The sequence below is a fragment of the Muscardinus avellanarius genome (genome assembly GCF_963383645.1).
Source record: "Muscardinus avellanarius genome assembly, chromosome: 8".
NCBI classification, from domain to species: domain Eukaryota; kingdom Metazoa; phylum Chordata; class Mammalia; order Rodentia; family Gliridae; genus Muscardinus; species Muscardinus avellanarius.
In genome coordinates, this window is record NC_137794.1 from 43815776 (window position 1) to 43836502 (window position 20727).

At 45.3% G+C, this 20727-nt stretch overlaps 1 protein-coding gene across 2 annotated transcripts in view; it reads right to left on the reverse strand.

Moving 5' to 3' along the window:
* GABRR2 (gamma-aminobutyric acid type A receptor subunit rho2) overlaps positions 1-13520 on the reverse strand; it is a gene marked incomplete at its 5' end in the record, with an annotated part of 63205 nt that extends 49685 nt beyond the window's left edge. For both annotated transcript variants that reach the window (XM_080700191.1, XM_080700190.1), the window contains 2 exons: positions 1826-1932; positions 13408-13520. In XM_080700191.1, coding sequence (XP_080556317.1) covers positions 1826-1932; positions 13408-13520 — 220 coding nt within the window. The remainder of the gene's footprint in view (positions 1-1825; positions 1933-13407) is intronic.
* Positions 13521-20727: the final 7207 nt, after the last annotated feature.

A 20727-nucleotide genomic window follows, 5' to 3' on the forward strand; every position in this document is an offset into this window, starting at 1 on the left:
GTCCGTCACAGCTGACAGAACCTTAACATGGCATCTAAGCTTTAATTCCAGAGAGAAACAGGCGGAAATGGAGCGTACACTCCGATTTTGCAAAAAAGCAGATCCCTGGTAGCTGCCCTTCAGCTGGCGGTGGCGGCTCAGCCCTCTGGAGCGCCACCTAGGTGTGGAGGACTGCAACAACAACTACCTCCAGGAGCCTGCCTCAAGTGGGGCAAAGCCATGCCCACCAATCAGACTGCTCCGCGTGTGGCCAGGAGGGCCACTGGAACAGTGCCCTTGGAAAAGGGTTGGCCCCAGGTGCCTCAACACAGAGGGAGCACCTTTCCAGACCAGGCCCCGCCGCTGGCCCTACTCAGCCTGGCTGAAGACTGATGGCTCCTGGATCCCTCAACCTCCATCCTCTTTGCCAGCTCAGGGTAGCTCTCCAGGTACTGAGTAAGCCAGTCTCCTTTTTGGTCGCCTGCTCAATCTCATGATTTGTTTTTTTCTTTAATAGCCCTTGCCTGTTCAAGCCTCCTCAAGCGCACATCACTAAGCTGTCCAGGGTAACCTCCAATTCGCACTGCAGCTATGCACCCACCTGCACCCTCTTCTGGGGGACTGGACTCCCAACTCCTCCCGGCCTGGGGCCCCTGACGACGCCCCTTGACAGCAGGAAGAAGCTAGAGGGTCCAACGTCATCCATTATCCCTACCATCAAAAGGCCGGGATGTTAAGTTGGGTCCTGCACTCATGTGACTTTGTGTCACATGACCTCTGCAGGGCAAGGGAGGGGCTGAAACCCCCGCGAGAATTGGGCGTTCCCGCGAGTAAACCCCCCATCTCGCGAGATGCATACCTTGAAAAGGGGAGCCCGCGTCCTCAAGCTTCGGACAGGCGCGCGGGCCCCACAGTGCCTCGCCCTGATCCCCGGGAGAGCCGTGCCATTAAAACTTTACATGCCACGTGTACCGGACCTCTCTCGTGTTTTTCACACTCCGCCATACTCACTTATTTTTATTTTACTCGCATTTAATTTTTTATTTTACTTATCACTCAGAGGTAGATTAAACGCAGAGGTTTAATCTCCAGTACAAAAAAAAAAAAAAAATTCTAATCCAAAAGGTGGAGGCATTAGAAAGTGAGACCTTTGAGAGGCGAGTAGGTCTTGAGATGGACCCCTCATAAATGGGATTCGTGCCTTTCTGAAAGAGACCTCAAAAAGATCCCTGACCTCCCCATCCCCAATGTGAAGTTACAGCGAGAAGGTGCTGCTCATGAACCAGAAAGACATGGGATCTGTCAGGCCCTGGATCTTGAGCTTCCAGGGCCAGACTGTGGAAAACAAATGTCTGTTGTTTCTTAGTCTGCCAGCCTATGGTCTCTCGTCACGGCAGCCCAGACCAGTGAAGACCCAGGGGCCGTGGGGCATTTGTCCTTTGGGGGAGTGTGTGAGGGAGGGGCCTTCAGGACAAGTTAAAATGTCTCTGCCTTGGAAAGCAAGTGGCCCTCACAGCAGGGAATTTCCAATCAGGCAGAGAGCAGCCAAGCAGAGGAGCTGTTTATATCCCAAACCTCCCAGCGTTAGGCAAAAGGATGCTTAGTGGCTAGTGGGCTTTGCAAAGGTAGCTGGCTACCTACAGCCTGCGTCGCCACCCTCTCCACCCTTCCTGCCCGCTCTCCTCTCCTTGGGCAACCGTACAGAAGCGGAGTGGAGTTGGGATCCTCAGACTATGAGAGGAAAAATCCCAACCCCCCTCCACATCCACCCAGGAAGTGTTGGGCGGAGAGGACCAGACAGCGCAACCCTGGCAGGCTGCAGGGTCAGGGGAGGACTCGGGCTTACCTCCGAAGGCTGGCCGCATGGTGAAGTCATGGTCATCCACTTGGAGAAGTGGCTGAGGTTTTCCTGTTCGGATTTTGGTCACATCGAGGTTCTTTTTATATGAGTGACTGCAAAGACAAAGCAGAAGGCATGCAGAGCCTGCCTGTCAGGCTCCTTCCCTCCACCCACATTGTTCTTCTCACGCAGAGAAGGCATGGGCCGAAGAGTCCCCCACCGCACCCACACTCTGACAGGAGGGCCACGCGAGGGCCAGGCCCCTCCAGAGCCTCCGCAAGCAGATGTCCTTCTGGGCACAGTGTCATGCCTGGGCAAGCTCTTAACTGCCTTGTCAAAAGTTATGATTGGATCACAATTCATTAGGTTGAGTAAAAGGATTAATGATTTTTTTTCTTTTTAAAAAACGTTCATTTCCGGGAGTGGTGGTGCACACTTATAATCCCAGTGACAGGGGCAGGACCCTGCGGGAGCCCCCCTCCCAGAGCAGACGGCCCGCAATGGCAGGGTCAGGGCCACGTTGACCGAGGGTCCAGGGGAGCCAGAGCCGGAGCCGCCTGGCCCACGGCTCAGAGGAGCATTCGCTGGCGTCCTCTCCCACTTGATCTTTCCAGACGGTTGTCTTCACCACCACCACACACGCTCCTGAAGCAGTCCAACCCAAAACAGTCAGGGCAATAGTCTCCTGACAAGGTTACCACTAAACAAGAAAAAGGAAAGAGAAAGGAGAGAAAGAAAAAAGGAAGAAAGAAAAAGTAAAGGATGAAGAAAAAGAGAGTGAGAAGGGAAAAAGGAAAGTCCATGCACAGGCTAATCTGAGGGGCTTCCTGTCCCTTCCACGGCCCTGCTGGCTGGTGCATGGCGCGTCTCACACCTGCACGTCTCACACCTGCGGCTCACATACTTTGTGGTACTGGGGATGGAACCCAGGGGCATTCTACCTGCGAGCTCACCTCCAGCCCTATTTCTTTTTTTTTTTTCTTTTTTTTTCTTCTTTTTTTCTTTTTTTTTTTCTTTTTGGCAGATTTGGGGATGGAACCCAGGGGCATTTGACCTCTGAGCTACACCCCCTGCCCTACTTTTTATTCTTTATTTTGAAACAGGGTCTCACTAAGTTACAGAGGGCCTCGCTAAGTAGCTGAGGCCGTCCGTGAACCGTGATCCTCTGGTCTTAGCCTCCCGCAGGCTCCCAGCCCTATTTCTATTCTTTATTTTGAAACAGAGTCACATACAGATGAAATGTATAACATTAACTTTCAAATAAAAAAAGAAAAAAAAAAAGAAATAGAGTCTCGCTGAGTTGCATAGGGCCTCACTAAGTAGCTGAGGCTGTCCATGAACCCAGATCCTCTTGTCTCAGCCTCCCGGATGCTGGGATTACAAGCGTGTGCCACCACGCCCGGCTTCACATATCTTTCTCAAAGGGTTATGTCTGAGTTTCTATCTGTGTCTGTGGTACTAGGCACATAGCTGGCACATAATTGGCATTCAATAAACAGGAACAGCATGACAGGACAAAGGAACAGCTTCTAGAAGGAACGCTAACCAATTACATCCCAGTACATTTAATCAAAGTGATCTCTAAACCAGACGGTTCTCAGACTTAACTGCTTATTAGGATCACTCCGTGAGTTTTCAAAAATTCCAATGCTCAGGCCACAACCAGACCAATCAAATCCGCATCTCTGGGTAGGACCTGGGCATCAGCTTATTTTTTAAAGTTCCCCAGCTGATTCCCAAGTAGCCAACGCTGAGAACCTCTGCTCCAAGCTTAGCGTTTTTAGATCATGTAATACCCTGATGATAATAAGCTCTATCTAGCTTTGCATGTTGTTGTGTAGACCAGTGATTCTCAAACCCACCTTCAGATAGAATTACCAGGAGGAGGTTTTCAAACTATTGCTGCTTAAGCCCCACCCCAGAGATTTGGATTTGATTGGCACAGAGGAGGGCTTAGCACTGGGAGTTTTTAAAACCTCTTCTAGAGCGGGGCATGGTGGCCCACGCTTGAAATCCCAGCACTTGAGAGGCTGAGACAGGAGGATTGCACAAGTTCCAAGCCAGCATAAGCTACTTAGTGAGGCTCTCAGCAACTTAGTGAGACTCTGTTTCCAAATAAAATATAAAATAGGTCTGGGAATATAGTCCGGAAGTAGAAAAGCCCCTGGATTCCACCTTCAGTACCACCCAAAACAAACAAACAAACAAACAAACAAAAACTCTCTGCTGATTCGAAGGTACAGCATTCTCTGAGAACCACTAGGCAAGACCTTAATCTGATGTCTCCGGCAGAGTCCGAGAGCTGCCCAGAGCACCTGTGGGTGCTGATGATTTCAGTGTAAATGGTGACAAGACTAATTCATATGTGGAAGGAGCCAAATATCCTCTCAGGGCCTGTGATCCGGTTCCCTGCAGCATACTGAAGATTTTTAGAAGTATGTGTTCACCGTTCATTTGTGTACACCCCAATCTTGTTTTCTATGCTCTTGTCACATTTAGTTTTCTTTTGAAGCAAATGTGGGTGCTTCCAGCTTAAACTTGTAAGAGAGAGGGAGTATTTCCTCTCTTGAGATCTTGGAGACCTCATCCTATGAAATCTTTCTTAACTTTTACTCTCTACCAGCTCTGTCCAGATGGTATCATTCTGTGGGAGGTCAGAAGCTGTTCTGATCAATAAAGTAGCCACTACTCATGTATGACTGCTTAAATTTTAATAAAATTGATATTCAACTTCTCAGATGCACAAGCCATGCTTATGTGCTCAAAAGCCGGTGATATCTACTATCTTGGACAGTGCAGCTAGAGGATTATTTCCACAACCATGAAAAGTTGTGTTGGTAGTTCAGTGCCCGTCTAAGGTCCCTGGCCACAGATTCCCCTGTTTGCAGGGGCTTCCTAACTTAGAGTCCCACTCTGGTAACTATAGGCCCCATTTCACAGCCCCAATCTCACTGCCCCCCCCCACTTCTGGTGAGGCTGGGGCACCACCTGTCTGTCTGTCTGTCTGTCTGTCTCTCTCTCTCTCTCTCTCTCTCTCTCCATTCAGTTCCTCCCATCAACCCTGAAGATGTCAGCAGGCTTACGGACAGTTGTCCCACACGCGGTGGCACAGCTTCCCGGTCCCTGGGCCCTAGATCATTTGCTCCACACACTTCTATGGAGTACTACTCTGTCCAGTGCATGACAGGACAAACGAACAGCTGGCTAAATCACATCGTGGGGAGGGTGTATATTCACTGCCCTCACGGAGCTGATAACCTAGCCGGGGAGATGACAGTAAACAAGTGCACAGATACCCGACCTCAAGAAATGTCACGTGCCATAAAATGAAGCAGGGTAAGGAATAAGAAGGCGGGTGGTGCGCCAAGTCTCCCGAGACCTGGAGGGAATGCAGGAGCCGAGCGAAGACCCCAGCGAAGCCCATGGCGAGGGAGAATCCTTATACTTCCAGGCTACACTCCCAGACCTGTTTTTTATATTTTTATTTGGAAACAGGGTCTCTTAAGCCAGCGAGATTGGCTTCAAACCTGCGTGATCCTCCTGTCTCCGCCTCCCAAGCACGGGGATTACAAGCGTGCGCCACCACGCCTGGCTGGCTTTCTTTCTTTCTTTCTTTCTTTCTTACTTTCTTTCTTTCTTTTTTGTACTAGGGATAGAACCCAGGAGCATCCTACCTCCGAGCTACACCCCCAGCCCTATTCTTTATTTTGCAACAGGGTCTCACTGAGTTGCAAAGGGCCTCACTAAGTAGCTGAGGCTGTCTGTGAACAGCCTCCAGTCTCAGCCTCCAGAATGCTGGGATTACAAGCGTCCACCACACCTGGCCCCTGGCCCTCCTTTCTGTGGGGCTCTCTTTTTTGCTGTGTGGTACTGGGGATTGAGCCCACAGGAGTCCCATCTCTGAGCTATACCCCAGCCCTATTTTATTTTTTATTTTGAAACAGGGTCTTGCTAAGTTGCGGAGGCTGGTCTCAAACCTGCAATCCTCTTGTCTCCGCCTCCCAAGTGCTGGTATGATAGGCATGCTCCATTAGGCCCAACCTGTAGTGCAGAGTTGAACTCTGCCCTCAACGCTCCCCATCCACCACGTACTCAGCTTTTCTCTCTTTACCCACTCCTATCAGCATTCAAACTGGATTCCAGTCTCTTCCACCTTGAACTAAAGGAGGCAGAGAAACTGTCAGACTCCACGTCCTCCTCTAACTCCCATCTCATACAGCCTTTGCTGAAGTGACAGCAAAACAGATATGTCATCTTATTCCTCCTCCTCCTCCTCCTCCTCCTCCTCCTCCTCCTCCTCCTCCTCCTTCTTCTTCTTCTTCTTCTTCTTCTTCTTCTTCTCCTTCTTCTTCTTGTGGTACTGGGTATTGAACGAGTACCACAAAAGGGGCAGATCAAGGGGCATTCTACCTCTGATATGCAGTCTCGCTACTTGCTAAGGCAGACCTCGAACCTGCAGTCCTTCTGTGTCAGCCTCCTAAGGCCTGGGTTTGCAGGTCTGTTCCACCAGCTCTTTTTGCTTCCTTCTTAAGACAACATTTAAAGTCTTGGCTTCTCTGAGCAGTCTGGGGTCCACAGCACGGTTGAGTGCCGCGTGCCTCCTGCCTCCCCATGCGCACAGCCTCTGTCCTCCACATTTCGCAGCACAGTGGCCTTTGCGACAGCTAATAAACCTGCACTGACACATCATACCAGGGGCCATGTTTACATGAAAAGTCATTCTTGGTGTTGGACATGCTACGGGTTTGGGCGAATGCATAAGGATGTGTAGCCATCATACAGCACCATACAGGGTGTATTTTCACTGTCCTAAACATCCTCTGTATTCAGCCTAAGAAAAATTTTCTTTCCCCTCCCACTAAATAATTCATTTCCCGAAGAGCCACACTCCACAGGCTGCTATTTTGCTGCCTCACTTTCCAGGCCCTGCAGGCGTGCTGTTGGGACACCAAGGACCCCTGCTCTGTTAGAGAGGCCATCTTTCAGCCAGGCGTGGTGGCGCATGCTTGTAATCCCAGCATTTGGGAGGCTGAGACAGGAGGATCGTGGTGTGCGGGCAGCCTCAGCTAATACTTAGTGTAGCCTTTTGCAACTCAGTGAGACCCTGTTTCAAAATAAAGAATAAAGCTGGGCGTGGTGGCACATGCTTGTAATCCCCGTACTTGAGAGGCGGAAACAGGAGGATGGAACAGGTTCGAAGCCAGCCGCGCTGGTTTAAGAAACCCTGTTTCCAGATTTTAAAAGTATAAAAATAGGTCTGGGAGTGTAGCCCAGAGGTAGAAGGGTTTTCAGGAACCCAAGTACCACCAAGGAAAGAACGAAAGAAAGAAAGAAAGAAAGAAAGAAAGAAAGAAAGAAAGAAAGAAAGAAAGAAAGAAAGAGAGAGAAAGAGAGAAAGAGAGAAGGAAGGAAGGAAAGAAAGAAAGAAAGAAAGAAAGAAAGAAAGAAAAAGAAAGAAAGAAAGGAAGAAAAGGGCTGGGAGTGTAACTCAGGTAGAATACTCTTAGATTCCATCCCAAGTACTGAAAGAAAGAAAGAAAGAAAGAAAGAAAGAAAGAAAGAAAGAAAGAAAGAAAGAGGAAAGGAAGGAAGGAAGGAAGGAAGGAAGGAAGGAAGGAAGGAAGGAAGAAGTGTCATCTTCCAGACAAGGACCTAGGTTTCCTCTGACCTCCCTGACTTGCCTTCTCAACCTCTGCTGCGGCCCCAGGGCCTCCGGCCGTCCTTCAGTGCCAGTGTCCCCTGAGCCTGCCCCCGCAGCCTTCTCTCTCCTCTCTGCCTCTTTGGCAGGCCAAACACGCTGGGGCTCACCTTGCCACCAATATGCAAATGATTCCTAAATCCTCATTATCTCCCTGATTTCTGCCTTTATATTGACAGCTACCTCATGGAACAGCCCAGGTTGAAATGTTGGGGTTTGCGTTAGAGCCTCTCAAACTCAACATGTCCAGCTTGATGTGGGAGATGCTGAGTGACCTCGGCTGAAGGACGCATGAACGTCATCAGAAGGGACGGGTCAGGTGTGTGGCTGAAACTACGAGAATAAGGTCACAGGGATACACAGGGGCCAGGTCAGGTGGAGTGCTGAAGGTTGCATGACCGAGTCTCTCTTTATCCAAAGGCAATGGAAAAGCAGTGAAGGGGGTTACGCAGGTGGAGGAGGAAGCCCTGACCAGATTTGCTTTTGGACAAGCCCATTGTAGCTGCTCACACGGAGAAGTAAAGTCCAGCTGATCTTCCTACCCTGGGGCAGGAGGTGGGACTTGGGTCCAGTTCCCTTTGAAGCAGTGAAGTCATGGCCAGGGCTTCCACGGAGCTGCCACACTCTTCCCCAAGCCACCTCCAGGAATGAGGCCGGACCTGGCCTGGCTCTCTGGGCAGAGATGGCGTGAGAAGCCCTGACCAGACAGCCCAGCAAAGATGCCGCGGGAGGCAGATGAAGAGCTCAGCGGTGGGCTTAGCTGATCATAGACATTAAATCATGAGCGCACCGGCTCACTGCCCTCTGCCTCACCAGGAGCAAATCCCTCCTGTCGACACAGTTTCCACATCTATTTAGGGGAGGATTAGGGAACCGGAAGTCCCAGAATGCCACCATTCCAACAAGAGAGAGGAAATTTAAATCCCTCTGCCATTGAGGGCTCAGTACTTTTTTTTTTTTTTTTTTTTTTTAAGGGACCAGTTGTCCGATAAGTCAAGCCGCTAAGATCCTGAGCCTTGGGCTATGTGTGGGAGCAGGGTGCTCCCCATTCATCCTTTCACAGGGACTCCTGGCCCTGCCTCCCAGCAGGACAGCTAGAACCTTCACGAGACTTCTTTTGAAAGCTAAAATGTAAAATGCTTGGCTGAAGTCCTTCACAGGGAAATGTAGCGCTAAGATTTTCTGACCATGAGCATTTCCTGGTGGATGCAGAGAGGCCCAGAACCATGCTCCCTGTACTTTTTCCCAGTCTTGATTCAAGAATTAATCTCATGTTTCTTGCATGTCTGTGTTCATCTTTTCCTACTTTAATACTTCCTGGGTTCAATGTTAAGAAACCATCATGGCTTCTAAGGGCCAGATCCCAACTGTCCCTGGGCGATGTAGGTGTCTGGAAATGAGACTCTGCGTCTTCTGAGAAGTGACAGAGATGTCGTGGGAGCTTGCGCTGCTTCTGTTCCCTGAGGACCCCTAGGGCTCCGAGTAAACCCTAGGACCACTCTCAAGGAACAGTTTCAGACAACGCATTCCTCCAGTCTGAGTAAACCAGGAATCTATGTTTCAATCCTGTGGGCCACCAGCAGACTGTGTGCTTTCTCCTGTCTCTGAGCCATCGTCTGTGCATCTGAGAAATGAGCCTGTTTGCAGTTTTCCAAGGTGTAGAAATCCCGGGAGCTAGCACAATGTAGTCCCCTCCTCAAGGTCTACAACAATTTCCATTTGCATAATGAAGGTTCTAGAAGTTTTTCTGTAAAGACATCTGTTTAAAATGACCTAAATGGCCGGGCGTGGTGGTGCATGCTTGTAATCCCCGGGCTTGGGAAGCAGAGACAGGAGGATCGAGCAGGTTCTAAGCCAGCCACGCTGGCGTAAGAGACTCTGTTTCCAAATAAAAAAATATAAAATTGGTCTGGGAATGTAGCCCGGACGTAGAAGGGCTTCCAGGAACCCCAGTACCACTAAAAATAAAAATAAAAATAAATAAATAAAATAAATAATAATAATAAAAATAAAATAAAATGACCTAAATGGATTTTCCAATCTCCTTTGCCCTCAGAACTCCCTTTTCTTCTTTTTTCTTTTTTTCTTTTCTTTCTTTCTTTCCTTTTTTTGGTTAACTTATTTTTTCAGTACTGGAAATGGAACCCAGGGGGATTCTACCTCTGAACTAAACCCCCAGCCCTATTTTTTATTCGTGTGTGTGTGTGTGTGTGTGTGTGTGTGTGTGATACTGGGGGTGGAACCCAGAGGCTTTTCTACCTCCCAGCTATACTCCCAGACCTATTTTATATTTAATTTGGAAACAGGGTCTCACTAAGTTACTGAGAGCCTCACTAAGTAGCTGAGGCTGGCTTTGAACCTGTGCGATCCTCCTGTCTCAGCCTTCCAAGTGCTGGGATTACAAGCATATGCCACCATGCCTGGCTTTATTCTTTATTTTGAAACAGGGTCTCACTGAGTTACAGAAGGCCTAAGTAGCTGCAGCTGCCCGCGAACCGCAGTCCTTCTGTCTCAGCCTCCCAAACGCTGAGATTATAAGTGTACGCCACCACACCCAGAAGAACCCCCTTTTTTATACAACACCTATTCATTCATACTTCCCAAAATTAGAGCTCAGGATAGTTTCTGGACCAGGTGACCTCTGAGGTCTCTTCTAATTCAAGCCCATGATTTTTTTTTTTTTTTTTTTTTTTTTTTTGCGGGCTGGGGATGGATCCCAGGGTCATTCAACCTCTGAGCTAACACCCCCTGCCCTATTTTTTATTCTTTATTTTTCTGGCCACATAACCAGGAGAAGCCCTCCAGGGCAGTGCCTCTTTCTCACCAATCTGGAGGATTGCTTTAAATATATTTTTATTGCTGGGTTATAATTATACATCATGATGAGTTATGGAGTGATAGGGACACAAAATGTGGTGTGGTTCCTGTTACAGTTTGAATGGTGGGGGTTCTTTTTCTTATTCAACTAAAATTTGTTGAATAGAAAAATTAAAACTAACAGGCAGCTCAGTGCAGCTTTAACAAATCTTTATACAAAATCAGTAGGAAATAGAGCAGTAGGAAATAGAGAAGAGAAGAAAAAAGCAGCCTGCTGACCCGCATGCTGGGGAGCCCCAAAATGGAACTCTAGCCCCTTTTGGGGACCCCAACCTTTAAATAGATTTTTTTTATTGGTATCTTTCTCATCAGCGTTACCAAGGCAATGGGCTAGTTACTTATTCCTGAGCCAGGTGGTGCCTCTTTGTCTCCAGACAGTGCACTTACTAACTGCAAGGGTCAAGAATCTACCTGGCCCTCGGCTCTATTGTACTGGGCAGTATTAGTTGCTCACCAACTAGGGTGCTTTGAAGCCCCACACAAAGTTCACCTTTCCTATGCCCAGGCCGGATCACAGAGGAGAGGAGGTAAACAGAGGCACCGGTTGCCTCTTTTGTAGTTTTAGGGCCAAAGGCTTCAGTTGACTCTAAGTCCTTTACTATAGGTTAATCATTAGAATGAAGGAAAAAGACATAGAGGAACTCTGCATTGTAATAGCTGCAGCCCCTCCCTGCCTGAGTGTCCATATAGCACCTAGGCTCTGACTAGATTTTACACTTTGGAAATTATCAAAGCAATTTTCCAATACCGGCACACTAGTACAATTGATGGTTCTTCCTAATACTGGTACAGTTCCCTCTGGATCCTGCCCTACTCCCTCCCCTTCCCCATACCTATCCTTGAGCTCAGCACTGGCAGTTTTGTATCTGTACTTAGCATCATTTGACTGTTGCCTTCATCACATCCCCTCCCGATCTCCCTCTCCTAAGCCACCTCCATCGCTCCCTGGGAGTCTCCTCATTCTGGAAGACTTTGAGCTGTTCGTTTTCAGGCTGAATAGGACTGGGCCTTAGAGAGTATGTACGTCTCCCAGAGCAGCAGTCTCCACTGGGGCTCCAGAAGTTGTTATTGTAATTCTTACTTACATTCAGATTGTTTTCTAAAAACAAATATGCAAAGCTGGTGTGGTGGCACACATTTGTAATCCCAGCATTTGGGAGGCTGAGACAGGAGGATCACGGTTTGCTGACAGCCTCAGCTACTAAGTGAGCTTCGCAACTCAGTGAGACTCTGTTTCAAAATAAAGAATAAAAAATAGAGCTGGAGGTGTAGCTCTGAGGTAGAATGCCCCTGTGTTATATCCCTAGTACCACACACACACACACACACACACACACACACACACACACACACACAAATACAGATATATATATATATACACATATATACATGCAATCAAGCCTTAACTTAATATGCACATTTGTACTAGTGTATATATAGAATTTGTAAGTATTTATATACATATTAGAGGTAAAGTTTAAAAAATAAATTGTCATCAGTGGCAATCTATGACCAAAAATCTACTGAGATCACTGACCTAAAAAAAATCGCTTCAAGATTTTAATTTAGGGCTGGGGATGTAGCTCAGTGTTAGCGTGCTTACCTAATGTGTGTGAGGTCATGGGTTTGATCCCTAGCACCACAAATACATACACAAATATACATACATATACACATTAATTTATATTCAAAACCAGTAGTTCACTTAATGCTTAGAATGGGAAATAGACATGTAATACCCCACACAAGGTATTCAATTTCTACTGCTTAATCTTTTGTTCTTCATCCTTAACAATTCTTTTTTTTTTTTTTTTTTGCGGGTCTGGGGATGGAACCCAGGGGCATTTGACCTCCGAGCTATACCCCCTGCCCTGCCCTATTTTTTATTCTTTATTTTGAAACTGGGTCTCACTGAGTTGCAGAGGGCCTCACTAAGTAGCTGAGGCTGTCCGTGAACCGAGATCCTCCGGTCTCAGCCTCCCAAATGCTGGGATTACAAGCGTGCGCCACCACACTAGGCTCATCCTTAACAATTCTTATGTCTGCCTCATCCTACAGGAGCATGTTTCATACATAAGTTCAAAGCAAACTTACTAGCTGAGCGTGGTGGCGCACACTTGCAATCCCAGTGCTTGGGAGGCTGAGGCAGGAGGATTGCAGGTTCACAGTCAGCCTCAGCTACTTAGTGAGACCCTCTAAAACTTAGTGAGACCCTGTTTCAAAATCAAGAATAAAAAATAAGGCTGGGGCTGTTGCTCAGAAGTAGAATGCCCCTGGGTTCCATCCCCAGTACCTCAAAAACAAAACAATAACTAAGTTACTGATATTTGGCATGCAATGATTTTGAGTGCAAATTCTGGGACTAACCAGTATTTCTTGGCAAAGTCCATTATATTCATAAAATGGCATTCCACTGTTGTCCACATATATTTTTTAATAATATGGCAAATTTTAAACACTTTTTCTAAAATTCAAAACAGTAAAATAAAACCCACTTATCACTATAAAGTTATTCCTTATCAAATAATTTAAAAAAACAACTCCAGTTACATTTTCTTCTTTGCAGTACTCAGAATTAGACTCGAGGCCTCCTGCATGCTAGGCATATGCACGCACCCTGAGCTCTATCCCCAGCCCAGCTTTTTTTTTTTTTCCCCTAGTAGTTCAGACCAAATTCCTATATACAGTTCTCCCGCATATACTTAGGTCTAACTTCAGGCGGCCTCTTGGACCCTACAGGATGTAATCCTGAGAAACCAAGCAACACAATCTGAGAAGTGTAGATGTTTTTCAACCATCTTCAACTACCCGCCTTAGATCAAAGTACTGAGGCCGAATAGAGCATCAGAATGAACGGCACAACCGGTTCCAGCTCTGCTCTGGGTGCTTATGACAGAGTGAATTCTCGTAGGACATCTGAGGATGTGCCCCACCTTCCTGGGGAGCTTTCCCACTGTGCGGCGGCTGCTGCTCCCCCATAGCGGGGCCTCCGTCCCTCCCAGCAGGACCTTACCTTGACTTGTGCATTTCTAGCTGCCCTGTCCATCTCCTCCTCCTGGGCTTTTTGCTCTCCACAAGAACCATCAGGCAAAACAGGAACAAAATTAATCTTGGAAAATAAGGCATTTTGTGGACGTCTCTGGTGCCGCAAGCCGGTTCCCGGTGGCCTTCAGAGGGGCAGGCCCCCCCAGGCACAACCATTGATTCAGTCTTCGGCCTCCTGACGGCGCTCCCCTTCTCGGAGGGGCTGCGAGGGCATGGTTAGCGTGGCTGCTTTGCCCAGGTTCCTATTAGACACTGGTGCTTGTCCAACCCACACCCCTCCCACCCAGCACAGCATGGGCGCCAGCCTCGGAGCCCCTCGTCCTTCAGAGATCGGCCATTAGTCAAGAAGTTTGTTCTCCTGGGAAACTCTGCTTCCGCTCAACCCTAGAACAGCTTTGGCTAAAACCGTTATATAAAAAAAGCAAATCTCTCGAACATGCAGCTTCTTTCCTGAGGTCGTTAATCCATCTCTCTGGCTGCATAAAACTACTCTGCTACATTCAGCGGGGAGTCAGCTGAACTCCGAGTGGATTTGCGCACAGAGAGCAGAGCTTGAATATGTTCAGGAAACGCTGAGAAAACACGAATGACCTGCTTTTAGAGGGTCGCTTTATTTCTTGACCTAAGAGAATAAACTCCTTTCATAAAGCTCAAGGACACCTGCTTTTCCCCCAGATACATAACATTTTTTCTCCCAGAGGAAGCATTTTTTAATTTTTGTTTTTGGTACTGGGGATTGAACCCAGAGGCGTTTTACCTCCAAGCTACAACCCCAGCCTGATTTTATTTCTTATTTGAAAATAGAGGCTCACTGGGTGCTGGGAGCCTCACTAAGTTGATGAGGCTGGCTTTAAACCTGCCACCCACCTGTCTCAGCCTCCCGAGTACTGGGGTTACAAGCAGGCAGCATCATGCCTGGCTAAGGGAAAACATTTTTATCAAAGCATAAATGCATTTTTTATTGTGCAGGATAGTATAACCTAAAGGAGAATTTGTGGTTTTTTGAGCCCTCTTTTTCTATCGTAAGTATTAAATTAACTATAATTTCTGATCCTGAAGTGCATAAAGTCAAACATCATAAATTAGTCTTGATTCCTGTCCTGCAATAAAGCATTATGCACATTAAGAATGCAGAGGTCTGTGCAGTCATGTTTAACCTACTGAATAGAATACAATGTTTAAAAACTACTTTTCACTAGGCTGCCTGTGACCTGGCAATAGTGTTTAATGTGGTGGAAACATAGGAAGATGGGGAAGGAGATAGGGAGGAGGGAAAGCCAGAATGAAACAGAATGAGTTGTTTGTTTATCTAGGGAAGAAATAATCAAAAGCCACAGAGCAAGATGATGTTGTTCATTTTATTTATTTATTTATTTATTTATTTATTTATTTATTTATTGTGTATGTGCATGTGTTAGAACCAGATTGAACCCATAGGAATTCTATTTCTGAGCTCTACCCCCAGTCCTATTTTTATTTATTCTTAAATTTTTTTTTTTTTTTTTTGGTACTGGAGATTGAACCCAGGCATACTCTACCTCTGAACTACACCCTAAGCCCTATTTTACTTTTTATTTTATTTATTTATTTATTTATTTATTTATTTATTTATTTATTTTGCATGTCTGGGGATGGAACCCAGGAGCATTCGACCTCCGAGCTACAACCCCTGCCCTATTTTTTTTACTCTTTATTTTGAGGCAGGGTCTCACTAAGTTGCAGAGGGCCTCACTAAGTAGCTGAGGCTGTCTGCGAACTGTGATTCTCCAGTCTCAGCCTCCCGAATGCTGGGATTACAAGTGTGCACCAACACGCCCATCTGGCTATTTTTTATTTTTTGAAACAGAGTCTCACTCATTTGCTGAGAGACCTTACTAAGTTGCTGAGGCTGGCTGTGAACTTGCGATCCTCCTGTCTCAGCCTCCCAAGTACTGGGATTACAGGTGTGCACTACACCTGGTTTTTTTTTTTTTTTTTTTTTTTTTTTTTGTGTGTGTGTGTGTGTGTGTGTGTTGTTTTAATTTTGAAACAGGGTATCACTTGCTAAGGGCCTTGCTAAGTTGCTGAAGCTAGCCTCAAACCTGTGATCCTCCTGTCTCAGTCTCCTAAGTATTGAGATTACAGATGTATGCCACCACACCTGGCTTCATTTCTTAAGGAATTTCTAATTGGGATTGTTGGTGTGAGTCCTCAGCTCAGGAACTCAGGATCTGCAGGGTCCTTGGCTAACGTGATGGAAAGAATTTCAGCACGTGCCAGTCAGAGACATGGACAGAGGTTTATTTGGGGAAAAGGAAGGAAATACACATTAAAGAGAGGATGAGGGCCACCTCAAGTTGAGAAAGGCATTTTGGGGAGCTCAGGGTTCTCTTCTTATAGGGGACTTTCGTGAGGGGTGGGCTAGAGAAGGTATGCGAGGATGAGCTCAGTCCGGTAGTCCCGAGGTGGTTTATGCTGGGCAGGTGGTCTGGCAGCCTTAGGGATGATCTCAGTCCTATAGTCCCGAGGCGCTTCCTGATGGTCTGGTGGTCTGGTCAGCCTTAGGGTCTTCAGGCTGATTGGGGTCCTCATTAGCTGATTGACAGATAAGCTGGAATATCCTAAATTATAGCTTTCTCGGAAATATTGTAGTTAAAGCTAGGATCTACAGGTTTCCCAGGAATTTTTGGGAGAGTCAGGCTTAGGAAAGAGAACTGGTTTGTGGATTAGAGGCTGAAGCCCTTCAGCTTCAGGTTCTTATATTAAAGTTATATTTTACTTTTCTTTCCTGTCTGTCTCCTTTCTACCTACTTATTTCTTCTATCCTACAGGATCAGGAAAATCACAGTAACCAGAAAGGATGAGGTCTTTTTCTGAGAGAATGGAGAAGAATGAGGTGGTCAAATTAGTTCTGAAGTAGAATACATTTGGTGACTCCTACTTCAGAAGATGGGAGAATGAGAGCAGTCAAGGATGACATCAGGGAGTGTAGCCTGGGGCTGGAGGTTGGGTTGGGGGTACCACCACTAGAGGAGGGCAAGTTTAGTGGCTGGATGAGATCAACTTGGACTTGTGGAGTTGCAGGGCCACCAGACCTCCAGATGGCCAGTGCAGGAAAAAGGCCTGGGGTGGAGAAACGCATTTGGAGACATTAGATTACGGTGGTAGTTTAACCCAGAGGAGCAGCAAAATCTTTAGGGATACAGAAAAGGTCCACGTGCATGCACAGGATCTCTGCTGGAGAATCTACACTCTTGAAGGATGGGGGGGAAAGTACAGAAGGCCCAGAAAAGAAGCTGATCATGCATACCAGGGGAGGAGGGGAGTCAACAGTCAGTGCTGTGGAGAAGTCAAGCAAGGCGAGGGCGGGAAACAGCGGCTGGACGGCAGCTCTAAGGTCATTCCTGCCTTCAACAGGTGCATTTTCAGATGTGAGATGAGGCAGGAAGCCAAATGGGTCATTACTACCTCCTTCTACCTCCAGGTTACACTCCCAGACCTATTTTTATATATTTTTTTTAATTTGAAAACAGGGTCTCTTAAGCCAGCGAGGCTGGCTTCGAACCTGCACGATCCTCCTGTCTCCGCCTCCCAAGCGCTAGGATTACAAGCGTGCACCACCATATTTGCATACAAGTTTGGGTGTGAACATGTTTTCATTTCTTTTGGATACATATGTGAGAGTGGGATTATTAGGTCTTAAAGCAGCAACGTTGCTTCACTTTTTGAGGAATTGCCCAACCATTTTCAAAGTGGCTACTCCATTTTACATTTTCCCCAGAAATGGAGGAGAGTCGTAATTTCTCTGTATCAGGGCCAAAAACTTGCTATCTGGCTTTTTATTCTAACTCTCTTTGTGTCAAGTGGTATCTCAGTGTGGTTTTGATATGCATTTCCAAATGCTGTGCTGCTTTTCCCGTGTACATTGGCTATTTACCTATCTTCTTTGTAGCAATGTCTATTCAAATCCTTTTTTTTTTTTTTTTTTTTTTTTTTTGCGGGTCTGGGGATGGAACCCAGGGTCATTCTACCTCCAAGCTACAACCCTACCCATATTTTTTTATTCTTTATTTTGAAGCAGGGTCTCACTGAGTTGCAAAGGGCCTCACTAAGTAGCTGAGGCTGGTCACGAACCTAATTCCTCCTATCTTAGCCTCCCAAATGTTGGGATTACAAGCATGAGCCACCACGCCCGGCTTTATTTAGATATTCTTGATTGAAGTCCTTTATCAGATATGTGCTCTGCAAATATTTTCTTCTCAAAATGAACCTAAATGTAAGAACTAAGACTAAAAACCTTAGAAGGAAACAAATCTTTATCATAATGTGTTGAATAGTAGTTTCTTAGACATGGGATCAAACGCACAAGGAGCCAAAGAAAAAGGTAAGTCCCATTTCATCAAAATAAACCTTTTTTTTTTTTTCAAAGAACACTACCATGAAAGTAAGAAGACAACAGAATAGAAGAAACTATTTGCATAACCTGAGGGCAGATTACACCAGAACACTAGGCAGGACTGCACTGTGTCTTAAATCAGGGTTTAGGCCTATCTTATCAGCAATAGAAGAGACAGGGTCAAATCTGTGTATTGGAGAAGACGGGCTGTAGTGCTGGGGATGGTGAAACACTAGAGATCTACTAATAGGTAACTGCATGAAGAAAAGCAGAAAAATACATTCACAGAATTAGAATGGGCAGAAGTTAAGACTAAATAACAAAGAATACAACCTCTGGTCAAAAACAAAGTATGAATATGGTCACTGATTCTACTGAGCACCTCAAACTAGTTTTGAAGGAATCTGTTCAAATCTGTTCCAGAGGCATTCCAAATAGCCTTTGTGCCGTGCTTAACCTCCCACGAGGGCTTCAATGGCATATACATTACTGTGCCCATTATTCTTGGTTAAATCCAAGTTCACTTAATGCATTCCCTTGCCCAAATACTTAACTGGAAACAATTAAAAAATGTAGGGTTTTCAGTACTTCCAGCCTAGTTTCTGCTCAGTAAGTCCAAGTGTGTGAGATCTATTTTTTTTTTTTTTTACTGATTTTAGTCTATAAAAATGGGCAGTCTCAAGATACCAGAATGTTTGTTTATAAGTAAGAAATAACAGAGTTCTTATTCTTCTATAATAAGAAATTTTATATTTATAGTCAAAACAATAAACAATTAAAAATTTTAAATTGAGAATCTTGATGAAAATCATTTATTTCAGTAGAATAAAACAATAAGCAGCATGGAAATGTAAAGTGCTACATAAAAGCTCCATTACATAAAATCTGAAAGGTTCATTGGCTTAAACAGTTACAGGTTAAACAGACATATTTTTTTCAAGCATGCTATTTTAACTACCTTGATATGTTATCATGTGCTATGTTGGTCAAAGAAAAACCCATGAATTACCTAAATCTGAGAAGTGGGAGGAATAAGGAATCTTCAAACTTTATCAGATTATATACCAAATTTTGGCCTTTTGCTGGAATTAAGGGGTTAACGTGGGGCTTTAAAAATGCTAAGTTTCTGAAGAAGACTTTTAGTGGAGTTTCAATAGAAACAGCCCCCCAAGCCATTTTTAATGTGGCTCACTAGCCCCACAGTGGGGATCAGACTGACAGCTTAGGGATTTTTAAGGGGGCGTCTGAGTGAGAGAGCAGAACGTGCCACTTTCAGGTGGGCCTATCAGGTGCAAGTGGCCGGTCCCTTGAGGGTGAGGGAAGAGAAGCAAATCATACTGAAAAGGATCTGCACAGTGCTGGATTCAAAGCACATGTGCACCCCGCGGACACAGGCAACGAGTCACCCACCGGAGGCTGGCTACAGTCTGACTAGGAGGAAGCGGAAGGAAGACTGTTTCTAGCACATTTTTTCTCAGCATAGGTTGCAGGTGTGGGATTTCTTTCTTACATGACACCATGACCTGGTCTTCCTAGTTGAGTCAGTGACTTCTTGCTGGAAGACCACTGACCCATATTTCTAATATTTTCGCTTTTAAACCAAGACTTCCAATGTATTTTCTCATGGCAATAAAGTTAAAAATTGGTAACCTATAATTTTCTTAACATGAGGTCTTCCTAAAGTCCTTGGGATTTTTAGATGTTACCAATTTTAGCAACAGATATAACCAAAACAATCTGTAAGCAACTTTAAAATTCTAATTTATTAACAGTTAAGCCAATTCTATAATATATAATAGTATACAATATGCTTTTATTTTAGATGCAGAAATAATAGAAAAGTGGCCATCAAAGGAAAATAGCAATTATGTCTTGTGGTCAGTAGAAACAAAGTCCTGTAACAGGAATAAAAATTAAATTTGCCTTTAAAATTTTTTCTTTTACTTTTACTTTTTTTTTTTTTTTTTTTTTTGTGTGTGTGTGTGTGTGTGGTATTAGGGATGGAACCCAGGGGCACTCTACCTCCAAGCTACAGTCTTTTTATTTTTGAAACCGGGTCTCACTGAGTTGCAAAGGGCCTCACTCAGTACCTGAGGCTGTCCGCAAACTGCAATCCTCTGGTCTCAGCCTCCCAAATGCTGGGATTACAAGTGTGTGCCAACACACCCAGCCCTTTTAGATAATTTTATAAATGTTTTTACCCTGTCCATAATTTCAGTTAGTTGAAATCACATAGAACTTTATGAACACCTTTCCCCAAACTATTCAAGATTCATATGGGCTAACTTTTGTGAGCTAGTCTAGAACTTAAATACATTTTTTGAGTTGTAAAAAAAAACAACAACCTTATATATGTTTTAGAGCATATCTGTTGGGAAGGTAGGGAGGGACTGCCTGTATTTAAAAATCAAATCTTCATTAAGCATGCTCTCAAGAGTGCCCTCATGGATGCTGACAGAACATGCTGAGGCAATGTTTTCTGTGAGAACATGGTTGGCATGATGTAAATTACCCACTGGCAACCAGGGAGCTGGCTAGCACTAGTGATATGCTGATTTTTTTTCTAATGGAAATCTTTCTTGAGCTTTGATTCGGTGAAAAATTCTAAGTAGAGGGTTTCTTCCTTCTATCACTGTTACTTGGGCCCTGAGCTTTTCTATTAAAATGGTACATGAAATATTTAAACATTATGCATATTCCTGGAATAATTAAAATGGAGAGTGATTACAAAGCTAGGCATATAATACATTTCAAAAGATATACAATTCAAAGCAGAGCAAACATTCAAATCTTAAGATCCTCCCACTTAATTTCTGGAGAAAATCAAGCGATTTCCTGGCTTGGAATCTTTCTTCCCTAAGACAAAGGTTTATGGAGGACTGTGTTCTGTCTTTTTAAATCTGTATGTATAGT